We start from the raw sequence: 18,181 nt of genomic DNA, 5'->3' as shown, positions 1-18,181 counted from the left end.
AAATGAAATGACAAACTTCAAAAGCCTATTTTTTATGGACGAGCTTGACTAGGCGAATTGATTTTAGCCTTTAGTTTCACTTTTAGTTATTAATCAATTCGATTAAGAATGAGAAATCCCAAAGAGAAAACGTCCACTTGATTTTCCGCTTTATTTTACTAAAAGATGTCTTTTTGATTATTATATTATTTTTTACCTCTTTTTGATTTCCAACGTGGTTACGGCACGACCGAACGGTCGGAATTTATTTTAACCGAAGTTAATGGATAATACAATTCAAACGTTCGGTGAAAATTTATTTTATTTTTAAGTTAAGCGAGAAATGACTTAAGTAAAATGGCTTAAGCACGTCAACAGGGGGTATAAAAAGTAAACAAAACGAGAATAAAAATGCACGAAACACAATGTGGACCACTACGGGCACATAGAATGAATCGAAAAGCTTGGTTCGAGGTACTTACCCGTTGAAGATCGAAGAACGATGAAGAACGAATGAAGAACGTCGAAGAACGGTTGAAATCTTTGCGAAATTCCTCACGGAAAACGTTACGGAAACGTTTCGGAAGCGCCTCGGCTTAGATTTTCTTCACGGAAACAATTTTTCCAAGCGAATTCGAAAGAGAGAGAAGTGCCAAAGGGGCTGAACCCCTTCCTTCTTGCCTTCCTCCCCTATTTATAGCAAAATAGGGGAGGTGGTTGCCACCCAGCTCGCCCAGGCGAGCAGGGTTGCTTCCTCCAGAAGCAACCGCCTTCTGGAGGAATATTCCAGAGGGCCCAAGTGGGCCTGGGTGCTATTTGCACCCCCATTTTTACTAAGTACACCCCCCTCTGCTGTTTTTTGGTGATTCTTTTTTCGTAAAGTTACGGAAACTTACGAATTTCGTAACGATACTTGTTTTCTTTCCGTAATGTTACGGAACCTTGCGGATTACATAATCATCCCCTTTTTGACTTACGGAATGTTACGGAACCTCACTTAATTATGCAACGATGCTTCCATTTGATTTCCGGTGTGTCACGGAAACTTACGGATTGTGCATCAATATTTTTTTGGTTTTTCGGCATGTCCTGGAATTTCACAAATTGCCTAATGATGGGTGCCAAGCACCTCACGAGGACCAAAGAATGGTCGCACGTCATCGAGCAAAGGTCCCCGGACGAAATTAGGGTATGACACTGTGTATGTCGGGACAGGATTTTGCTCGGACCGCTGCCGGGAGACGGGTGCGGATCATGCGCACCAACATGACTACCCTGACTTAGACATGGATGACGCTGCTGCTTAGCAACATCCTGCCCAGCGATCATAATTCCGACCTCTCTCTGCCGAAGTGTCAGCTGGTGTATGCCATCCTGACACGGATGAGTGTTCATGTGGCTCAGTTGATCGCTGATGCCATTTATCTATTTGCAGGTATGCCACCTACCAAGCACCCTCTAGACCCAGATAAGTCTAACAGGGCCCTAGGATTTTCAGCATTGATCACGGGTCTCTGCCAGTCGTTCGGGGTTCCTGTCACGCCCAGTAAGGTGATTCGACCGCCGATCACCTGGGCTTTCATAGAGAAGTACTGCACAGCTAGACAGGCATAGGGTGGCGACCCACATGCCCCAGACGCACCGCCGCCACCTCCTCGGGCTGATCCAGCTGGGTCATTTGACACAGAGCGGTATTTGCGGCATTTTGTTCGCCAGCAAGCGGCCAACCACAGGGCACACGTGCAGACCCATGACTGCCTCTACCAGCTCAGCCTTAGCCTGCAGAGCCAGGGTTTCCCTTCGTTTCCATGCCCTACCCCGGATCAGTTCAGGGCAGAGGTCGCATGGCCCAGAGATTGGCCTGAGGCTTAGGCAGGAGAGGCACCCGCAGAGGCTCCCGGCGATGCAAATGAGGCCCGCATGGACGAGGAGATGTTCGATTTGCTCGATTTCTTGGGAGGGAGCGGAGCCACATGATTGGGAGATTCCTAGATCCATATTCTCTTTTAATGTTTCCTCTTTTATCTGTTACGTATCATTTTATTTTTGTTTAACTGAGGGACTAAAGTTTGTTTCGTTTTGATTGACTTTTGTTTTGTGCATACATGTCGTTTGAACTGTTACGTTAGTACTTACTTCGTTGTTGTCAATAGTGTTTGTTGAAATTCCGGAATCATGTAGAATTTTTCATTTAGGAACGTCGTCCAAAATAAAAATAAAATGAACCAAAATCATGATAAAAAGAAAGAAGCGTTGTGAATAAATGTCATGTTCATAAAGAAAAGAAAAAGGGTTTTATATATATATATGTAAAAGGAAAATGTGTATAAAAGAATTTTGTGTGTGTAAATAATGTGTGAAAAGAGATTCCTGTGTGTGTAAGCGACGAGTGTATATAAAGAAACTTTTGTATAAACTACGGGTATGTGTGGAAAAAAACAAAAAAAAAAGAAATATTTGAGCATGAATAGGGTTTGTATATAAACCGTGTTGATGTCCAGAAAAAGAGTTCTAACGCGTGTACAGAAAAAGTTCGTCATGTATAGGAATGAAGGTGTACAAAGAAAAATTTTTTGGTAAATGGCAATGGATGTCTAGTTTTTGTGAACATAAAAATGAAACAAAAAGAAAAAAGAAAGGAAGACCTCGAAGGTTAACATGTTACAGTTAGGAAGCATAAATCATTCGCAGAGAGCAAAAATATCTTCTAGAAAGAAGGGACTGACGCTAAGAGTTTATTTTCCTGAATAACATAGATAAGAATGGGTGAATTCATTGAACTAATGAAAGAACATAATTTGGAAACATTGGGTCTGTTTGTGTAAATTCCCAACCGTAGTATCACAATGTCATAAACGGGATGCTTGAGTGCCCACCTGGCTGTGGCCATGACTAATTTTGCATGTTGTTTTCAAATCATCAATGTTGCGCATGCCTTGTGGAATAATATGGAAGTTCGGCCCGAGACCGACACCTTGACACACGAATTTGTTTTGCCCCAGATATCAAGATCGGGCTCCCACGATAAAAGACCCCATTGAGACACAACCTTAGACTATTTTGAACGTTGGCCTATAAAAAGAATCCTCATCCTTTCCCCCGAAGCAGATGACAGCGGAATCTCCTCAAGGGAGAGCAAATAGAATGCTAAAACCTGATTTAAAAAAAAAAGGAATGGAGAAGGAGAAATGAAAAGAAAGAAAGCGAAGAAAGGAAAAAGAAAGAAAAGAAAAAATGAAAAGAAAGTAAAAGAAGGATTCCCGATCGAAGATCGGAAGGAAGTAAAAAATAAATCAGAGGAAAACAGAATAATTCCCGATCAATGAAAGAAAGAGAACAGAAGATCTTCAGACCAGATAAATTTTCGGCAAGGTAAGTGATAGCCGGCAAAGGAAAACCCATTTTTGGTGGTTCTTCCTTTCGAATTGCCATTCAAAGTCATTCTCGACTGGCGATATCCCGCCCCACATAAACAAAGAGGAAAAGACCGAAACACCCAGCTTCCTCTCCAAAAACACTACCCTCGAGAAAATCCTATTGATCCGTGATCGTACGTGTTGATCTTTGATTTGATAGGAAATCGTGTGCAAAATAAAGTCATGGTGCAGTTATGGTTTGGGATTAGGGTAAAACACTTGCCTGTGTGAGTTTTTTATACACTATGAGTGATTTATTCCCAGTTTCAGCTTAACCCGATGTTTCCCCTGAATGTTCATTTAAGAGCTAAATGTTGACATCTTGCCCTTCATTTTTGGTTACAAGGAAGATTACCCTTGGCATGAGTATATTGTTTCTCTAAGATATGGTGCTTTCGCGAATGATTTATTTTTCTTTGCAAAAAGCAAGTTTGCCCTTTTTAGGTGCAAAAAACCCGGTGGACCATTCGGTCTTGCCAACAAATCTTGTTCGGAGCCCCATGAATTGATTGTCGTTCATGCATCCTCCACCAACGAGTCTGGAGCCCCGCGAATTGATTGCCTAGCGCTATTCGCCAATTCTCCATTCTCCAATTTTATTCGAAGCCCCATGAATTGATTGTCGTTCATGCATCCTCCACCAACGAATCTGGAGCCCCGCGAATTGATTGCCTAGCGCTGTTCGCCAATTCTCCATTCTCCACTTTTATTCGGAGCCCCATGAATTGATTGTCGTTCATGCATCCTCCACCAACGAGTCTGGAGCCCCGCGAATTGATTGCCTAGCGCTGTTCGCCAATTCTCCATTCTCCACTTTTATTCGGATCCCCATGAATTGATTGTCGTTCATGCATCCTCCACCAATGAGTCTGGAGCCCCACGAATTGATTGCCTAGCGATGTTCACCAATTCTCCATTCTCCACTTTTATTTGGAGCCCCATGAATTGATTTTCGTTCATGCATCCTCCAGGAACGAGTCTGGAGCCCCGCGAATTGATTGCCTAGCGCTGTTCGCCAATTCTCCATTCTCCACTTTTATTCGGAGCCCCATGAATTGATTGTCGTTCATGCATCCTCCACCAACGAGTCTGGAGCCCCGCGAATTGATTGCCTAGCGTTGTTCGCCAATTCTCCATTCTCCACTTTTGTTCGGAGCCCCATGAATTGATTGTCGTTCATGCATCCTCCACCAACGAGTCTAGAGCCCCGTGAATTGATTGCCTAGCGTTGTTCGCCAATTCTCCATTCTCCACTTTTGTTCGGAGCCCCATGAGTTGATTGTCATTCATGCATCCTCCACCAATGAGTCTGAAGCCCCGCGAATTGATTGCCTAGCGCTGTTCGCCAATTCTCCATTCTCCACTTTTGTTCAGAGACCCATGAATTGATTGCCTAGCGCTATTCATGTGTCCTCCACCATCAAGTGCGGAGCCTCCGGTGACTGGGAAATGTGGTTTTTGTTATTTTCCCGATTGGTTCCTTCACCAAACATGTGTATATATGTATATTATATTATTGTTGTTTTTGTTGTTGTTTGTATTTTGTTTTGTGTTGTGCAGAAAAAAGAAGAAGTAGAGACGAGAGTCGTCATAGACTAATCACGGAAAGGGCAAAGACAGACGAAATCAATGTTTTTATCTTTACTTTCCTCTTATCTCCGATAAAAGGTAAGTAAAAAGGGGCAACTGTCATACCCTAATTTCGTCCGGGGACTATTGCTTGATGGCATGCAACCTTTGATTGACCGCTTCGAAGTACTTAGCACCCTTTGTTGCACAATATGTGAAGTCCCGAGACGCGCCGGAAATCAAAAGAAAGCATGGTTACACGATCCGTGAAATTCCGTAATGTGGCGGAAACCAAAAGGAAGTATTGTTACGCAATCCGTGAGTTTTCGTAACTTCTTCGAAAGCTAAAAAAGAGTAAATACATGATCCGTAAGGTTCCGTAGCCTTATGGAAAGAAAATAAGTATCGTTACGAAATTCTTAAAGTTTCGCAACGTTACGGAAAAAGAATCACCAAAAAAAGAAAAGGGGTGAATTTAGTAAAAAAAAAGGGTGCAAATAGCAATTAGGCCCACTTGGGCCTTCTAGATTCTTCCTCCAGAAGGCGGTTGCTTCTGGAAGAAGCAACCTGGCTCGCCTGGGCGAGCTGGGTGGCAAGCTCCTCCCCTATTTTGCTATAAATAGGGGGAGGAATGAAGAAGGAAGGGGTTCAGCCCTCTTGGCACTTCGTATTCTCTTGAAATTGCTGAGGAAAAGTTTTTCCGTGAAGAAAATCCAAGTCGAGGCGCTTTCGTAACGTTTCCGTGGGTAATTACGTGAAGATTTTCAACCGTTCTTCGACATTCATCGTTCGTTCTTCGTTTTCCTTCGGTCTTCAACCGGTAAGTACCCCAAACTGAGCTTTTCAATTCATTCTATGTACCCATGGTGGTCCCCATTTGTTTCGTGTACTTTTATTCTCGTTTTCATTTACTTTCCGTACCCCCTTTTGATGTGCTTCAGTCATTTATTTAAGTCATTTCTTGCTTAATCAAAAAAATAAAATAAATTTCAACCGATCATTTGATTTGTAATATCCATTAATTTCTGTTAAAATGAATTCCGACCGTTCGGTCGTGCCGTAACCACGTTGGAAATAAAAAAAAAAGAGGTAAAATAATAATATAATAATTAAAAATATACTTTTTAGTAAAATAAAGCGAAAAAATCAATCGGACATTTCTCTTTGGGATTTCTCGTTCTTAATTGAATTGATTAATAACTAAAGTGAAACTAAGGCTAAAATCAACCCGCAAAGTCAAGCTCGTCCACAAAAAAGTCACTAAAAAAGGTTTTGAAAAGTTCAATATCTCAGTTTTTCTTACCAAATAAATGGATCAATTGTAAGGTCCAACGCCTTAAAATGATCACCTTCCAAGTAAAAAGAATCGTTTGATTCACCCTAAAAAAGAACTACGTAGGTCTGATTTCTTCTTCGATGGAGGGTACGTAGGAGCAAGAGCCCCTCTTTTGTCGACCTCAAAAAAATAAAAAAGAAATAAAAGTTAAGGTAACAAGATTTCCACAATTCTAAAAAATAAGGTTGTTGTCCTTTGAGACAAACGTGAGAGGTGCTAATACCTTCCTCAACCGTAAATACAACTCCCGAACTTGAAATTTTTATTTTCGACCGGTTTCCTTCAGTTTTTCCGACGTTTTCCACAAATAAACGTTGGTGGCGACTCCGCGCATCTTTCCTCCTTTGGAAAGCGCACCCGTGAGCCTCGCCTCGCTCGCTCGCAAAAGGGCATGTTGCGACACCCATGAATTGATTGTCATTCATGCATGCTCCATCGTTGAGTCCAGAGCCCCACGAATTGATTGCCTAGCGCTGTTCGTGCATCCTCCACCATCGAGTCCGGAGCCCCACGAATTGATTGCGTAGCGCTGTTCGTGCATCCTCCACCATCAAATCTGAGTCCGGAGCCCCATGAATTGATTGCCTAGCGTTGTTCATGTATCCTCCACCATCGAGTCCGGAGCCCCATGAATTGATTGCCTAGTGCTATTCATGCATCCTCCGTTATCAAGTACGGAGCCTCCGGTGAGGGGAAAATACGGTTTTTGTTATTTTCCCAATCGGTTCCTTCACCAAACATGTGTATACATGTATATTATGTTATTTTTTTGTTTATTTTGTTTTGTGTTGTGCAGAGAAAGAAGAAGGAGAGACAGGAGTCAATTATTTCAAATCGTTTTGGTTGGAACTATTGTGATTGAGATCAATTAAATCCCCATGATGGGCAAAGGATGGCCTTCGGGAATCATCATAGATTAATTACGGAAAAGGCTAAGACGGACAAAATCAGAGTCTTATCTTTACTTTCCTCCTATCTCCGATAAAGGTAAGTAAAGAGGGGCAACTGTCATACCCTAATTTCGTCCGGGGACCATTGTTTGATGGCATGCAACCTTCGCTTAACCGCTTCGAGGTACTTGACACCCATCGTTAAGCAATCTGTGAAGTTCTGCGACATGTCGGGAGTCGAAAGGAAACATTATTGCGCAATCCGTAAAGTTTCGTAACATTCCAGAAGCCAAAGAGGGGATGGTTGCATAATCCGTAAAGTTTCGTGACATTACGAAAAGAAAACAAGTATCATTACGTAATTCGTGAGGTTCCATAACGTTACGGAAAAAGAATCAGCAAAAAAGGGGCAAAGGGGAGTGTATTTAGCAAAATGGGGGGTGCAAATAGTAATTTTCAAAGGTGGCTTTTTCTTGATTAAGGTGGAAGCAACCTAGCTCGCCTAGGCGAGCTAGGTGGCAACCACCTCCCCCGTTTTGTTCAAAAATGGGCTCCGGGGCTTCTGGGACACCCGTAATGCTTCCATAAAATTCCCATAACCCTAAATAAGCATATTTCATTTAATAGGGGTGAGAAGGAAGAGAAAAAAGAAGAAAATCAAGTCCTATAGGCTTCCGTAAATTACAAAACAAGATGGGTGAACTTATCAAAATAGGGGAGTGCAAATAGCAAATTTGAAATTTTGAATTGGGCCTTCCAGACTTTTTTTCAAAACTGGATTGCTTCTGGCCTGGGCGAGCTGGGCGGGAACCTCATCCCCCCTTTTCCTATCAAAAGGCAAAACGGGCCTGTTCTAAGGGTCCCTGATCCCCCTGACTATGCATTTCAGCTGTTTTGGTTGAAAATAATTGTTTTCGTGAAGAAAATCCAAGCCGAGGTGCTTCCGTAATGCTTCCGTGATGTTTCCGTAAGCAAATCCGTGAAGGTTTTCCTCCGTTCTTCGTTCTTGAACGGGTAAGTTTCCAAATCCGAGACTTTTAATTCATTTCTTGTTTTTTTGGCTTTCATCTTTATTTCGTTCAATTTCGGTTTCTTTTCTTTCATTTTTTTAACAAGCTTTGACTGATCGTTTAAGCCGTTTTCTCACCTAATAAATGATAAAAATGAATTTCAACCAATCATTTGCGTTGTAATCTCGTAATCACTGTTAAAACAAAATCTAACTGATCGTTCACGCTGTAACCTCGATTAAACCAAAAAAGTGCAAAATAATAATAAAATAATCAAAATATCTTTAAATAAAATAATCAAAAAAATTGATCGGACGTTTTTTCTTTGGAAGTTTCCTTGAATGAATTGACTAATAACCAAAGTGAAACTAAGGCTAAAATCAACTCACAAATCAAGCTTTGTCCGCAAAAATCACTGAAAACCGTTTTAAGGTCCAACGCCTTAAACGGTCCTCTTTGCTTTTTATCAGTTAACATGGACCGTTCGAAAGCATAAAATCAACACATCACTGCCTGTTGAAAGAACTACGTAGGTCTCATTTCCTCTTCGATGGAGGATACATAGGAGCAAAAGCCCCGCTTTTGTCGACCTCGTGAGATGGTTAGAGGTCCAACACCTTAGCTTTCTCACCAAGTAAAATGGATCATTTTAAGGTCCAACGCCTTAAATGACCCCCTTCCAAGTAAAAAGAATCACTTGATTCGCCCCTTTTGAAAGAACTACGTAGGTCTGATTTCCTTATCACAATTGAGGAATACGTAGGAGCAAGGGAAACACCCTTGTCGACCACAAAAAGATAAAAAATACAAAAAGAGTAAAAAGACATAAAAACGCAAGAAAGGGAAAAATAATTTGAAGTCATATTTGCACACTTGATTAAAGGCTGTCGTCCCTTGTGACGGGCGTGTGGGGTGCTAATACCTTCCCTGTGCGTAAATACAACTCCCGAACCTTTCACACTTAAAGTTCGTAGACAACATCCTTTTCCGGTTTTTCTGACGTTTTCCTCGAATAAAAATTGGTGGCGACTCTGTGCATTTTCCTTTCTTGGAAGACGCACCCGTGAGCCCTCGCGTCGCCCTCCCGCCGAAGGGTAGGTTGCGACAGCTGCTAAAAAGAACTACGACAATAGGGGCATTTCATTTGGGGAGAGCCAATTCATCTCTTTTGCTTCAGCTGCCATGCCTTTGGAAGTGAATACTTTTTTAAGAGTGATCAATTTAAGGACAATGTGTTGGGTTTTGAAGTGACAGGAATGCCTTTCCTAGCTGCATTAAAACCCACTATTAGAGCTGAAGCAATAGAATCAGCTTTGGTTGTATGGTTTAATGAGAGAACAAAGAGAAGAGGGGTGGTAGATAGGGATTGGGTTCAACAACTATTGATCTTGAGTCACCCATCTGTGGGTTGCTTTGTGACTCAATATGGGTCTGGCTCATTAACAAAGGCTATGGTAAATGAGTGTCAATTGATAAAGGCTTAGAAAGCAACATTGTTATCCTTTTGTGTGCCTCGCAAGTGCTTTGCAGCAAGCTGGTGTGGCCTAGAAATTGCTGCCTAGTGTAAAACAAATTAAATCCCATCCCTTCTAGTATAAAAAACACAACTACAACACCCAGTAAAGCTTATTCCATGTTTGCCCATATCATAAACAAGCACCATATCTGCTGAAACTTGATTGATTCCATGGGCCTGGTAAGAAGATGCGTGTGACCATAAGCCAGACCCATCAAGGCATCAACATAATATGCATTAACAACTTCACTAGTACTCTGCTGATTTCTTCCATCTCCAAACTCAGTTAACCCTCCATCCCATAAGTGCAATTTATAAAAGTCAAAACACCTCAGTCTTGTGTAATTTGAGGCTTATACTTCCAACCCCACATCGAATCAAGTATGGGTGACATGTAACCACTGCATAGTGTAGTGTAGTGTTGTTCATTTGGATTGAACAATTTTGGTCTTGTTTCTTGCAGCAATTTCTCTGTACCTGTGTTGCCCTTCTTGATACTTTGTACTTTATACTGTTATACCTGGATTGCATGACATTGTCCAAACCTTCCTCAATTTTGCCCTCTTCCTCTCCTATAGACATTGTCCAAACCTTTCCACAGACAACCATTAAAGGTATACTAGGGTGCTGCAGTGTGCTTGAGATGTCCATTTAAGGGGAACAATAAAATCTTTAAGCATAAATTTGAAACTACATTAATCAAAATACTTTTTCTTTATAACTTAGATCCCTAGTTTAAGTGTCCAGGCAACAACATCTGAGTTTCCAATTCTAATCTTCAACACACCAAAGTAGAAGTCACAAGTCACAACTACACATTCTATGCCATGGCGCCTATGGATGGTTATATATTTTATACTTCTTTGTGCTATGAAGAGGAACGTTTATATCAAACTAGGCATTAATGGAAGCACCTCCCACAGAATCATTCCTAACCCAAGACACATTCATAACAAGGAGTCAAAAGCCTAAACTACATTCATTAGAATAAAAAAATTGAGAATTCACGAAATAAAGAATTTAGGAGGCCACGAATCTTGAAGATGGATGGCCTATGGATGGAGTTTCCTTTGGTAACCCTCACCATTAAAGATGGGTGGCCTATGGATGGAGTTTCCTTCGTGAAACAGGGAATTCGAGGAGGCCATGAATCTTAAAGTTGTGAAACTTTTCTCAAGATACTTGCTTTGATACCACTTGTTGGATCGAGTGGCCTCGGAATAATTAATTACTAGATTCAATTAGGCTTTACTACTAAGTTATGAGAAAGTAAAGAACAAAAACAATAACATAGAAAAAAGTAAAGCGGAAATAAAAAGTACACAGCGCAAAGATAAATACTGTAGGGAAGAAGAAAATAAACACAAGATTTATATTGGTTCGGCCACAATCCGTGCCTACGTCCAGTCCCCAAGCAACCACCGGTTCTTGAGATTTCCAATAACCTTGTAAAATCCTTTACAAGGAAAGATCCACAAGGGATGTACCCTCCCTTGTACTCTTTGAACAACCAAGTGGATGTACCCTCCACTTGAACTGATCCATAAGAGATGTACCCTCTCTTGTTCTCAGTATTACAACTCAAGTAGATGTACCCTCTACTCGTACCACAAAGGATGTACCCTCCAATGTGTTAAGACAAAGAATTCTTAGGCGGTTAGTCCCTTGAATCTTTGTAAGGGGAAACAAAAGATATATCAGGTGGTTAGTCCTTTGAAATCTTTTGTTTAAAGGGAAGAGGAAGAATCAAAAGAATTATCAGGCGGTTAGTCCTTTGAATCAAAAGAATAGCATAAGTTTTTGGCCAATGAACTTTTCTTGAATAAAGAAAATTTTGAACAAAAACTCTTAGAAAGATGAATGAATGAATGAAAGAAATCTTTTATGCATGCTTTTAAAATTCGTGCCATGGTCACATATTTATAGTCATTTGATGACTCAAGTTAAAAGTTTGACTCTTGGCAATTTCTTCAAAACTAGTCACTTTTAAAAGTTGTGACTCTTTTGAAAACTAGTCACTTTAAAAGTTGTGACTCTTTTGAAAACTAGTCACTTTAAAAGTTGTGACTTTTGAAAAATCTTCAGAAACAAGTCACTTTAAGAATTGTGACTTTTGGTAATTTATTTTTCAAAATAAGTCATTGGTAATCGATTACCATTGTAGTGTAATCGATTACACATCAACAGATGTGACTCTTCATGTTTAAATTTGAAAAACAACATTTAGAAACACTGGTAATCGATTACAAGTATTGTGTAATCGATTACACAAGTTTGAAATGATTTGAAAAGGTTTTATCATAAGTTGTGACTCTTGAAATTTGAAATCTAACGTTTTAAAACATTGGTAATCAATTACATGTTGATGGTAATCGATTACACCTTTGTAAATTAGTTTGAAAAGAATGTTGGCTACTGGTAATCGATTACTGCCTTCTGGTAATCGATTACCAGAGAGTAAAACTCTTGGTAAAAGATTTTTCTTTGAAAAATTCTCTTAAACAAAATTGTGCTATTCGATATTTTTGAAAAACTCTTTTAATACTTATCTTAATTGAGTCTTCTCTTGAATCTTCACTTTAATCTTGAATCTTGATTGAACGACTCTTTGATTCTTGAAACTTTCTTTGATTGAACGACTCTTTGATTCTTGAAACTTGCTTGACTCTTGATTCTTGACTTGAGTCTTTGGCATCATTAAAATAAACTTGGAAAACATTGCTTCCACACTCTTCGGACCAGCTTGTCAGTTCTTTATGCAGATGGTTGCGTACCAATGACCATGATTCTTCACCCATACCCAATAACACAACTATTGCCCGATAACCACAATTACCATCCACTTTGACATCAATAATGTTTTCAATAGAATCCAGCATGCACAAATGAAATTGATCCAACATTGGAATATTTCATCTCTGTATTGGATCCTCAGATGATGATGCACTACATTTCATTGACAAATTACTATTTTGCATAGAGTGTAACGCATCAACATAGTCCCAATAAGACGGATCGCGTTTTGTTGACTTTTGTTGTTTGGTTAGTGGTTTTTTTGGAGAACCCTTGGTCTTCACCTTTTCTGGAGGAGGACACATGGAGTTCATATCAGGATAAGCAATTTCTTGTAGCTTTGACTTCAAATGTACTTTACCACAAAAATCGAGCTGCTCAAAGTGTTTCGATATGATTTCCATCTCCTCAGTTATGGTCACCTGTGTCTTACATAACCCTTGATCTGAAAAACTAAGTCTCCGCCAAAAAATATGGATTGTCTCCAGTGGTATGGAGCTAACAACATATTTAAAAAACTCACATGCACATGGAAGACCGTGGGTACTCCTCATCACACATCCACAACGTGAAAGGTTTTTGCCTGCATAAGCTACACACTCATACTCAGCAGCAATTTCATTTAAAGCGTACCTTGATACCATGCCAAGTTGTTTTTTGTACAAGGTTACTTTAAACACATGCTCAACCACGTGCGTGTTTGTCTTAAAAGATGCTTTAATCTGGGTGTGTTGAAGTGTCATCATATTATTCATTGCTTCCCAAACACTGCATATATCACCAACGGAGTTTTGTAGGAGTCTCTTTAGTGACCAATGAGCACTCTCAAACCTACATATGAAATATACAACAACATGTCAACAACCGCAACATTTTCATTTAAGTCAACACATAAACTAATGAATACAAACAAAAAACAATATTCATACCTGTTAGTGGTTGTGTTTCCTAGATGCATCACTTTGTTGGTCCAAGCTTTCACAATTCTTTCTTTGTGTGGAATCACCCATGTTTGACACACATAGTCCACAAACATAGGCCACAGAGAGGAAGCCAATGCAAAGTTTTTAGGTACTCATCAAAAGAACTCTCACATGGACAGTCAACCAAACTCCCCCAAGCCTCTATCACATAATCCCATGCATTCTTTTGAGAAACTAGGGTTTTGCACTTTGCCTTCACATTCTTATCAATGTGGAACCGACACAGCAAGTTCGTAGCATCCGAGAATACAGTTTTCACTACATTCATCAAAGACAAATCCCTGTCGGTGAATATAACCAAGAGGAGTGCATCAACCCTCATGAAAAGACCTCAAAACCGCTGCAGAGCCCAAACAACATTATTAAGACATTCTCCTTCCAAGTAAGCAAAAGTAGCGGAGAATGTCATTCCTATTGGTGTAACACCAACAATATCAAACAACGATAGTTTGTACCTATTTTTTGTTGGACAAGTGACCTCAATTATCTTAAGAAGGGGGGTTGAATTAAGATACAAAAATTATTCCCAATTAAAATTTAACTCCCTTTTTGAATTAACAATGCACCCTTAATATGAATTACTCAAAAGATAATTAAAAAGAAACTTCTTTAAAGCAAAATATAAATAGCAATAAATAAAAGAAGTTTAAGGGAAGAGAGAAATGCAAACTCGATTTATACTGGTTTGACCACTTCCCGTGCCTACGTCTAGTCCTCAAGCAACCCACTTGAGATTTTCACCAACTTTGTAAAAAAAACCTTTTTACAACTTCTGAACACACAAGGAAACCCTTTCCCTTGTGTTCAAGAAACTCATAATTCAAGAGACAACCAGTCTCTTGATTACAATTGACTTTCTAAGAAGAACATAAAGATTACTCTCCTTTAGAGTGGATAATACAATTTGAAGTTCCTGGATGAACTCTCAATAGATTTGCAAGTGTTTGCCCAAGAGTTGTTGAAAGAGCATTTTACAATGAAGTTCTCTTGGAATATCTCTCTCTTCCTTTTCAAAGTCAGACATACATATATATAGCCCCTTCGTACCTTTTCAAAATGGTTTGAAGAAATGTGTCTTTTCAAAAAGCTTTTTTTGAAATTTTTCACTGGTAATCGATTTCAAGTTTCTGGTAATCGATTACACAATTATATTTTGAAGGGTCATGACTTTTGAATTTGAATTTCAAGAGTTCTGTTGCTGGTAATCAATTACAAACATTTGGTAATCGATTATAGGTTCAAAATTCAAATTCAAAACCCTTTTTAACAACTATTTTTCAAAATTGTCTTCTGGTAATCGATTACATTGTCTGGCAATTGATTACCAGAGCCTTGGATGTCTTGGAAACACTTTGTTTTGAGGCAAGGCTTGATCTTGAGTTAATCTTAAAGCAAGGCTTTGTTTGTTGAAGCAACCTTGTATTAATCTTGAAGCAATGCTTATCCTTTGAAGCAACCTTGTTTGATTCTTCTTTGGCATCATCAAAATCATGTATTCATACATTCACATTTGGTATCAGAGCAAGAATAGATATGGCCTCATCTAACTTTTCATTTCCTGAGGGAAATTTTATTAATAGGCCTCTTGTTTTCAATGACGATGGTTATCACTGTTAGAAAACCCAAATGCAGATCTTTATAAAAGCCATAGTTTTAATATATGGGAAACCTTTGAAATTGGTCCCTTCATTCCTACAATGGTAGTGGGAAATGCAACTATAGAAAAACCTAGAGAAGAGTGGAAAAATCTGACAAGAGAAATTTCAAAGAAAAGAAAGAAAAGAAAGCATACATCACTTGGGAAGATAATGACATAAATTCTTCAAGTGATTCAAAAAATAAAATCATAGATATGGGTCTTATGGTGAAAGATTATGAAAGCGAAGAAAAGAAAAGTTGAAACATTGATAGCAATTGCTCTAAACACATGACAGGAGATGCATCAGAGTTTATTCATAACTTTTTATGATTGTTTTTTTTTATTATTATATATTTTGATTGTTTTATACTGGATATGTATTTTTGTGGGTGCAAAATAGTTTGTTTTAATGCTTTTTGGAATCACTTGACTCTCATATATTGCAACAAGCGGTAACATTTTCTTTTAGACCATGAAATGATACTTGTATGGTATGGCATTCTCTACTCTTTTAATTCATTATAAATTGTTGAATGGTTTTCTCCTCTCTGCTCATGATTTGGTTTTGATGTTGAGAAAGGGGGAGAGATTGATAAAAGATAAAATAGTAAGGGAAATTATCTATTCTTTATGAGAAAACTTTTTATATATGAAGTCTATGAAATCTTCAACTGTCTCACATAAGCAATCATTGCAAAATCAAGGGGGAGTAAACTATACAGATACATATATTTTTTTGTTGATGTTGCTCCTAACCTACACATGGTTGTCATCATAAAAAGAGGGAGAATGTAAATCATACAGGTTTTGATGATGTCAAAAAGAATTTGCTTAATAATGAGTGTCATCATCATAAAGGGGGATAATGTGAATGATGCAAGTTTGATGATGTCGAAAAAGAATTCACTTGATAATGATTGTCATCATCAAAAAGGGGGAGAATGTGAATGTATGAATACATGATTTTGATGATGCCTAAGAAGATCAAACAAGGTTGCTTCAAAGGATAAACATTGCTTAAAGATTAATACTAGATTGCTTCAACAAACAAAGCCTTGCTTCAAGATTAATTCAAGATCAAGCCTTGCCTCAAAACAAAGTGTTTCCAAGACATCCAAGGCTCTAGTAATTGATTACGAGGCAGTGTAATCGATTACCAGAAGACAATTTTGAAAAATAGTTGTTAAAAAGGGTTTTGAATTTAAATTTTGAACCTGTAATCAATTACCAGATGTTTGTAATCGATTACCAGTAACGAAGCTCTTGAAATTCAAATTCAAAAGTCATGACCCTTCAAACACTTGCAAATCTATTGAGAGTTCAAACACTTGTAAATCTATTGAGAGTTCATCCAGGAACTTCAAATTTTATTATCCACTCTAAAGGAGAGTAATCTTTTTGTTCTTCTCAGAAAGTCAATTGTAATCAAGAGACTGGTTGTCTCTTGAATTGTGAGTTTCCTAAACACAAGGGAAAGGGTTTTCTTGGGTGTTCAGAAGTTGTAAAAAGGTTGTTTTACAAAGTTAGTGAAAATCTCAAGTGGGTTGCTTGAGGACTGGACATAGGCAGGGGAAGTGGCCGAACCAGTATAAATCGAGTTTGCATTTCTCTCTTCCCTTATCTCATTTATGTTATTGCAATCAATTTTGTCTTGCATATTTAAAGAACATTATTAAATTGATTGTTGTTTCTTCTTATTCATTATGAGTCTATCATTTAGAAGGGGGTTAAAAGTTTGTTAGTGGGAAATTTTGAAATTTAATTCACCCCCCGCTTATGTTATTAAGGCCACATGTCCAACATTTGTTTTGTAGGTACTACCGATTAAAAAAACCAAATTACAAGAATTGGTTAAATTTACTGCATCAGGATGACTCCAGAACGAGTCATGTACATCATTATCATCCTTCAGCCTATGCCAGTGAATATATTTATCTCGATCAAGTAGCATCATCAGTTGTTGCATTTCGGTGTTAATGCCTCTAATGGAAGAACGATAAACATATATGACATTGTAAATTTGTTTGATTGTTGTTTAATTGTTGTCATTGTGGTCCTTCAACGTAACAAAATATTTCTTGGCTTTACCATCGACTTCGTCATATCAGCAACAACAATCTTCTCATCCTTTGTTAGTCGACCCGCATATGGATGCCTAACTAATGACTTTGCCATTTCGTGATTGTGAGCCCCACAAATTAACTTCACCATCCATCCTCCTCCTCCCGAAACTGGCTTCGCACGCAACTTAAACGAACATCCACATTTTCTGCTGCTAGTGCATATTCTTACCAAATTATGTTTCTTAGGCCTATACTCACCACTCCTTTCACAAGCTATCAACAGAAATGAGGCTCTTCCTCGAACACCAATATCGGTGTCTAACCTCATTATAACAACAACCAATCTAATGTCATGAGCCAACAATCGAGCCCATTGTAAAACTTCATCATGGCTAGCAAACAACTATAACACAATTCAAATAAGGTCTGACATCAGTAAACATGTATGTAATATAATTATTGTACCAACAACAACAACAAATTACACAAATACTTGAGAAGTATTAAAGGCATCATAGCAATCAACGTGTTCTACTTTAATGCCAGCATCTTCCTCATTTTCAACATTCATATCAACTTCTTCAGACATCATACTATCATACATCCACTGCTCTTCGTCCATCTTAATAAAACATTTAATAAATTCAATTCAATGGCAAAAAATTATACAATCACCTCATTTTTTATTGACATAAATATAGTTGTTTACAAAAAAATTATTTTACTGCACATTTTCATTAAAATGTCATATAAATCTAATAAATGCAACATTCAATAAAAAAACATAATTGAGTTAAACATGTAAATACATAATCAGTCATAAAAATTTGTTTAATTATTAATAATTAGTATATTCATTTTTAAGCAATCTAATGTTAGTTAATTATTAATCATTAGTAGTTTTTTTTCACCATTCTAATTACTTAATACATTTTTTATATCACTATAAAAATTAATATCACCATATCAAATTTTCTGAAATTACTA

The 18,181-nt window shown here is 38.3% G+C and overlaps 1 protein-coding gene across 1 annotated transcript; it reads right to left on the bottom strand.

The window, feature by feature from the left end:
* Nucleotides 1-17,189: 17,189 nt before the first annotated feature.
* Nucleotides 17,190-17,783, bottom strand: LOC114374254. Its single transcript, XM_028331911.1, has 2 exons — nucleotides 17,688-17,783; nucleotides 17,190-17,597 (listed from the first exon to the last, which is right to left on the bottom strand). The coding sequence occupies exons 1-2, from the start codon at nucleotides 17,781-17,783 to the stop codon at nucleotides 17,190-17,192; spliced, it is 504 nt and encodes a 167-aa protein (XP_028187712.1).
* Between the last annotated feature and the right edge of the window lie 398 nt (nucleotides 17,784-18,181).

This window comes from Glycine soja, chromosome 1 (genome assembly GCF_004193775.1).
Source record: "Glycine soja cultivar W05 chromosome 1, ASM419377v2, whole genome shotgun sequence".
Taxonomy (NCBI): domain Eukaryota; kingdom Viridiplantae; phylum Streptophyta; class Magnoliopsida; order Fabales; family Fabaceae; genus Glycine; species Glycine soja.
Note: the sequence above shows the minus strand (reverse complement) of the source record. Positions and strands in the feature narration are given on the sequence as shown.